Source organism: Terrapene carolina, unplaced genomic scaffold, assembly GCF_002925995.2.
Source record: "Terrapene carolina triunguis isolate 2854851 unplaced genomic scaffold, T_m_triunguis-2.0 Scaffold951, whole genome shotgun sequence".
NCBI lineage: Eukaryota > Metazoa > Chordata > Testudines > Emydidae > Terrapene > Terrapene triunguis.
Genome location: NW_020665302.1, coordinates 8,005,503 through 8,012,362, shown reverse-complemented (window position 1 = coordinate 8,012,362; position 6,860 = coordinate 8,005,503). Strand labels below are relative to the sequence as shown.

The 6,860-nt window shown below is 45.6% G+C and overlaps 1 protein-coding gene across 1 annotated transcript in view; it reads right to left on the bottom strand.

Moving 5' to 3' along the window:
• Positions 1-2,158: 2,158 nt before the first annotated feature.
• The window catches only part of CCDC60 (coiled-coil domain containing 60), a 112,824-nt gene continuing 108,122 nt past the window's right edge, over positions 2,159-6,860 (bottom strand). The window contains exons 15-16 of the mRNA XM_024197397.2: positions 4,814-5,003; positions 2,159-3,217 (exon numbers count right to left, since the gene is read on the bottom strand). Of these exons, the coding sequence (XP_024053165.2) occupies positions 3,110-3,217; positions 4,814-5,003 (298 nt within the window). The 3' untranslated portion in view covers positions 2,159-3,109. The remainder of the gene's footprint in view (positions 3,218-4,813; positions 5,004-6,860) is intronic.

Below are 6,860 nucleotides of genomic sequence, written 5' to 3'. Positions count from 1 at the left end.
CAGCTGGCTCCGAAGATTTTAGGGTCTCCCTTCATGTCATCCCAGCCCTTTTACCTGACATAAAGGGGCTGGAGCGGGGGTGAGGATCTCCATCAATTAATAGAGAGGGAAGCTGTCAGCAGTGAGGAAGAGAAAAGCTGCTGTTCCTACCCAGGGAAGTTCCCTGGATGAGAGGGAGAGAAGTTGCAGATCCTACTTGTGGGTGCCATCCCCTGGACACAGGGCTGCCCAGAGGATTCAGGGGGCCTGGGGCAAAGCAATTTCGGGGGCCCCTTCCATAAAAAAAAGTTGCAATACTATAGAATACTATATTCTCGTGGGGGCCCCTGTGGGGCCCGGGGCCTGGGGCAAATTGCCCCACTTGCCCTCCCCTCCGGGCAGCCCTGCCTAGACAGAAGGAAGAGAGGGGAGCTCCAGTTCTCGCTGGGGCAGCCCTTGACAGAAGGAGAGACAGAGAGATAGAGGAGCCATTGCCAAGCAGAATCGTACTTAAAAAGGGCCCTTGTTTCCTCCACAAACGTTTCATTAAAGACGTGTAATATTCAATGCTGAAATAGTGCTTTATACAGTCAAAGCACTGTAGAGACATTAGCAAATCACACTAGGTAGAAGAAACTCATCTGAGAAGTGGGTAGATTCTTTAGGTCAGCTTCTCAGCAGGTGTAACTCTACGTGGTTCCATTGATTTCCATGGAGATTCACCGATTTGCACCTGAGCATCTGGCCCTTTGAGTTTCCATTTCTGATTTGTCAGGGAAGAGCCGGAACCTGGTACTTTGCTCACGAGGACATCCCCAATTCTGAACTGTATTCACCAGCTAAGAATAAAGACTGATACAACAGTAGGTGCCAGCCAGTGTAACAACAGCTTAGCTATGAGATCACTGGCAGTTAAATGATGACTTAAATGATGAATTATGAGAGCCTGCCAATAGGAGTAGTGGGGGGAGGCAAGCAACACAGGTAGTTTTCAGATGGAGCTCAATCCATTTCTGACTGGGATTATGAATAAGGCTAAAATTTTGTCATGGATATTTTTAGTAAAAGTCAGGGACAGGTCACAGGCTTCTGTGATTTTTTCTTTATTGCCCGCGACCTGTCCCTGACTTTTACTAAAAATATTCATGATAAAATGGGAAGGGACTGGGCAGCAGCTGGGTGGCTGGGAGCTCTGTTCCCCCCATCCCCCCACCATTGGGGACTCAGAGCTCCATGGCGGGGAGCAGCCGGGGTCCCCCTGTCCCCCACAGAGGCCAGGAGCTGTGGGGTACCCCCGCTGCCCATGGCAGCAGGGAGCTTGGGGGCCTGCTGCCTCAGGCGGTGGGGGTACCTCACAGCTCCCTGGTGCTGTAGTAGGCACCGGGGGGACCCTGCAGCTCCCAGCCGCCGGGGCTGAAGTCACAGAGGTCTTTGGAAGTCACAGATTCTGTGACTTCCATGAGCTCTGTGACAAAATTGTAGCCTTAATTATGAGCCAGGGTTGCCTGCAACAGCAGGGGACTGGACTTGATAACCCAGAAGTTCCCCTCCAGTCCTACGTTTGGGTTAGGTTGAATGTAATACAGGGCCGGCTCCAGGGTTTTGGCCGCCCTAAGCAGCCAAAAAAAACCCGCGATTGCGATCTGCAGCGGCAATTCGGCGGGAGGTCCTTCGCTCCGAGCGGGAGTGAGGGACGGTCAGCCGAATTGCCGCACATGCCGCCCCTCTCCAGAGTGGCCGCCCCAAGCACCTGCTTGCCAGGCTGGTGCCTGGAGCCGGCCCTGATGTAATGTCAGCTATCACCACACGATGTCACAGCAAACCAAGTAATGAAGTATGACTGGCATACAAATGGAAGAGATACCACAGTAACACAAGCCATATTTACAGATTCTAAGGAGAGTAAAATAGCCAGGAATATCCTATCACATGTTCACTAACAAAGCATTACTGACATTCAATGATCATTGTACTGACCTGGATCCTGATTTTAGTCTTGTTTTCCTTCGTCTTGTGGCTGGAAGATGAACTGAACTCTAGGGTTCTGCATAACCAGATGTTCTGCCGGAAGCTTTGACAAGGCCTGGAAATCCCAAGCCCAGTGGCTTTTTTCTTATTTCAGGCTTAGTCACCGAAACGCCAGATTTACTATTAATGGGAAGAGCTGTAGTGTCTAGGAATTACAGAGAACTAACACCTTGTGCTGTCGTCGCACTCCTGTGCCCAGGGATGGCACTGATGAGTCAAACTGTGGGGGTGAAATGATACGTTTCCCTGGAGGGGTAACTCAGTAATATTCTCTTTAGTCCCCTCTCCTGCTAAGGAGGAGTCATTCTACCCTCTTAGCGAACAGCGGTCTGATGATGACTGAGCGCTCAGAAGAGCAGGTGAAAAGACATCTGTCCGCTTTTGGCAGCCACAACTGGAAAATGAACAGTTACAGAAAAGCACCCCAGAATACAGAACACTTGAATAGTGATTTTAATAAAGCAAAACCAATGCAACGTGGCTATTCCGAAAAAAATTGTAGAGAACAAACGCAAACATTTTAACTAAGATACAAAAACTAACACAGAAAGGATTTGGCTCAAAGCTTAAAATGTTCCAGTGCTGGGGATTTTGTTTTTTAAAGCAAGGGCAAGATAGCAAAACTGGAGTGCAGAACAGACTGTAACAACTAAGATCGGTTTTCTCTATCTAATAATCTAAAGCAGAAGGTTCTATAATGGAAAAGGGTGAGCCAATGAAAAGGTGTTGGTGATTCTCAGTTCTCCATTGCTATTTGAGGAGTGTTTTTGAAGCACGTGTATGATATTGTAGTTTACAACTTGTCTTAATTCTACATGAAAACCTGAGAGTGAGCTCTTGCTGCAGGTCCATAAGGCTACCTGGAAAGGAACTGCAATATTTGGTTTCTCTTTTTTGGTGGTCACTGGGTAAATATGGGCTGGTGTTAAGATGAGCATTGTGGAGTTACACATTTCAATAGCTACCAAGCATACACAATTGGAGCGGTTTCCAAAGTTTTTTTCCCCAGCCCTCCTTCAGGCAGATCTCACCAGGAACCAGATCTCTGTCTGAAGCACCAAGACTTCCCTCTTGTGGCCAGGAAACCAGCTCCTCTGACCTTTCAGCACAAGGGTGGAGCACTATGAGCTCTTCTGGGGATTCTGACTCGAGTCTGAAGCCATGCTTTGTAATCCTCTTCTGGCATCTGAACAATATTTTCACGCACAAACTGAAAAATAAAGGGGCATTTTCCTTAGCGCTTTATATTATATATAAGAGATACTGATACCATCTGACTGTGGGCCAACCACCATAGAGCCTGCAAACTGTTAGCATGTTAACCTCCTTTAGATTGGTGCGATAAAAATGAAAAAGGAAGTAAGTCTTTTAATACAAATTTCTATAATAGTGCATGGTAATTAAAATGAAGCCGCTATGATCTTCAGTATTATTTACACCCTAAAACCTGCAGAGCTAAGGTTGTATAAAGTGTAAAGCTTTTCTTTTACCCAGAGTTGTGTTACATTAAATTGGCTTAAAGATGAATCAAAGTGTTAGTTTGGAGAAGTGTCAGGCAGCTGACACTGAATGGGGTTTTTCCTCTTCCTGACATACTCCCACTGCCTTTATCAGATCCAGGCAGAAGGAACACTAGAGCCCTCCTCTGTGGATGCTTGTGGAGAAGGTAGAAGAGGCTGGAAACAGAACTCAGTAGCATTAGTAGTTTTTTGTTTTAGGTGCCATTCCTAACACTAGTGTGAAGGAAGAGCATGCAAAGGGCACAGAGTGGAAGCCACAATCAAAGATAAAGAGAATCAGAATAACTGGCAGACAACAGAGAATCTAGGCTTCATGAAGTGTGCATAATGGCAAGGGGAGCCTCCCTGGCGCTACTTTGGGAGTTCCTGGTAGGATTACACGAGGCAGGGCTCCGGAGACAATGGTTACCTATTTGTAAGTCACCAAGAAGTGCAGTTAAACTATCCCCAAGCTTTCTGGGTGTTGGAAGAACTTGGCCTTTTTATCTCATGACACAGATGTGTATAGATGTGTACAGTTCTTATGTGTATAGTTTATCTGATGTAGCTGAGCAGCTTGTGTGTGTTGTTATTATTTAACATGTTACCGTTGCGGGTTTTCGGCTGATGAGGAAAGGGCTGTGATAACAATAGAAACCACAAGGTGGCATCATTGCCTTGTTTACAGTAAGTGACTTATTTAGCATCCACAATCTATATTTAACATAACCTCTCCTTTTCCCCTTCCATCTTTCCTTCTCTCCTTCTTTCTTCTTTCCCTTGTGCAGATTATTTCTAGAGCCCTTTACTTGAGCCACTTGAGTAGGTCTTTACACATAACCAGAGCAGCTTTTATTCACATGTTGCTGAAGCCTCTTCAAATAAATCTGCAGATTTCACAGTTCACTAGTGTGCTTCTTATTCTCTAGTGCTTGGCATACATCACATCTGTGAAATACAAGCCTTTCCAGAGCACAGCAACAACTGAATGTCCCTCTGCATGTATTCTAACTACTTATACTAACCTGCTGTCACTTTCACTCTGGCAGCAAATAAAATCAGTGATGAAATACCACCAACAAAACAATCATCAATAATACTTCTCAGTTACATCGCACCTTTCACCCAAAGAGTTTAAAGGGCTTTACAAAGGTGGATATTATGATCTCCATTTTGCAGGGACGTGGCCCCACTGTCTCAAATCATGTATCTTTGTAACCTTCCATTGGGTAAATCACACTGCAGGATGCCTTCCCTCCCCACCCCGCCCCCCAGGATTAGAACACTAACAGATGGACTCTTGTCACCTCCACGGCTGCACAGATGTCTGGAGAACACAACTCCCATACACGTAGCTCACTCAGCACCTTCAGAAAGGTGGTGGGACGGATTCTCACATCCGGGTTCTTGCCAAACTTTTCCAGTTTCTTTAAGATTCTGTGTGTGTGACTGTCATTCTTCACAGCATCCGGGATTCTGGACAGCAAACTGGAAAACCTGTAAGAGCCAGCAGAGCAGAGCTGAAATAAACGCCCTTGAAACTGATGTTTACACTGCTGGGCACCTCAGACTTACCTGATTTATTTGCCCCCCCTTTCCCCCCCTCACAGAATGTGAGAAAAAAATGTCTTTGTGGGACGCTTCACTGAGCATTACATGCCAGGGAATGATGCAAAGAAGCTTTGTTTCTATTGTTAACAGGACTGTGCACCCAACTTCCTTTGTACAGCATTAAAAAGAGATCCCCTGATTAGTCATTTACATTCCGGATGACAAACCTTTGGTGTGAAAGCAAACAATAAAATACTGACAAATGTTTCCATTTTACTTCTGATTTGCCCTGTTCATCTCTTCTCTCTCTTGTTTAGCCTCTATAGATTTTCCGAAGCAATCACAGCCTGATCTGACACACTTTCTGATTTTCTTTACTGTCCCTTTTCCCCTTGCTGTCATCATATTTTTCCCCCGGTACGTGCTGAGATAAATCTTACTGATGTGAGAGTGTGCTTGTAACTTTCAATCTTTGCCATTTCACTCTGAATATGGAGACTCAAGAGGAGAATTATACATTACAATAACAATAAAGCTCTTGTGAAAAGACGCATTTTTTTTAATGTCCTGTATAAATTTTTGTAGTGCTGCTTTGACAGCCCTGGAGACTGATGTCTCCAACCCCTCCAGACTGTATGTGTCTGTGGAAGTGTGGTGGCTTCTCCCTTGTCCCCTGCAGGTCTGGAATTTGCCAGCACATCAACTAGTCTTTAGCAGCAAGTGCGGTCTCCCTCCAGCTGAAGATACCACGTATCATTATGTCAGCAGCAAGAGGAGGTTCTTCCCAGAACCATTAAGGGGAGACAGTTTAGGTGTTGTCTAGTCAGCGGTTCTCAAACTTTAGCAACCTGAGGACCCCCATTTTAACTTAAAAAATTTTAATACCCCGTTCAGCCCCAAACCCCACCCCCACTCCACTCCTTCCACCAAGGCCCCACCCCTGCCCCTCCTTCAAGAAAAGCTGCACTAGAAAGTGATCCCATTTTAAGCATGCTGGCATAGGTAAAATAGTACAACCTCCCTAGGCCTTGTCTACTCTAGGAGGGTTTTGTCAATATCGTTATAGCAGTAAAGTGAAATTGGCAAAGATCCTTTAGCGTGGGCACAGTGATGGCTGCGTAAAAGTGCTTATAATCAGTACAGCTTATGCTGGTTGCCCCAATATAAGCAAAATTAGGGCTAATCTACACTACCGAGCCTGGGCAAGTGTAGCTAGACGAGCGGAGCCCCCTGGGGAGCTGCAGCATAAGCCAGCAGAAGTGGTTCTGCCTGCATAGTGACACCACCTCTCCGAATGACATTAGCTAAGCTGGCAGGAGCACTCGGTCATCTTAGCTGTGTCTACACCAGGGGTTGTCCCAGCAGAGCTACGCGGCTAACGGTGTGATTTTTTCATACTCCTACCTGTCGGAGCTCTGCCAGCAAATCTTTGCAGTGTAGATCTTTTTAGAGGTATAACTGCATCTACATTGATGCTTTTACTGGCATAGCCGTGTTGCTTAACAAATAATAAATCACACCCTCCCTAACCATAGGTATTCCAGTAAAACTTTTCCGTGTAGACCTGGCCCTAGTGTGGATGCAGTTTTATTAGTAAAAAGGCGCTTTACACCAGAACAGATATTCTTGTATGGGAATAACTATACTGTTATAAGGTTCCTTTATACTTGTATAAATACATCCACCCTAGGCTTGTACAGATACAATTAAAGCAGTAAAATAAAATCACACCCCTACTCGACAGTTATAGTGGTACAGCTTCCAAACTTAGACCAGGCCTTCGATTTGGGAAGCAGGTGGAGT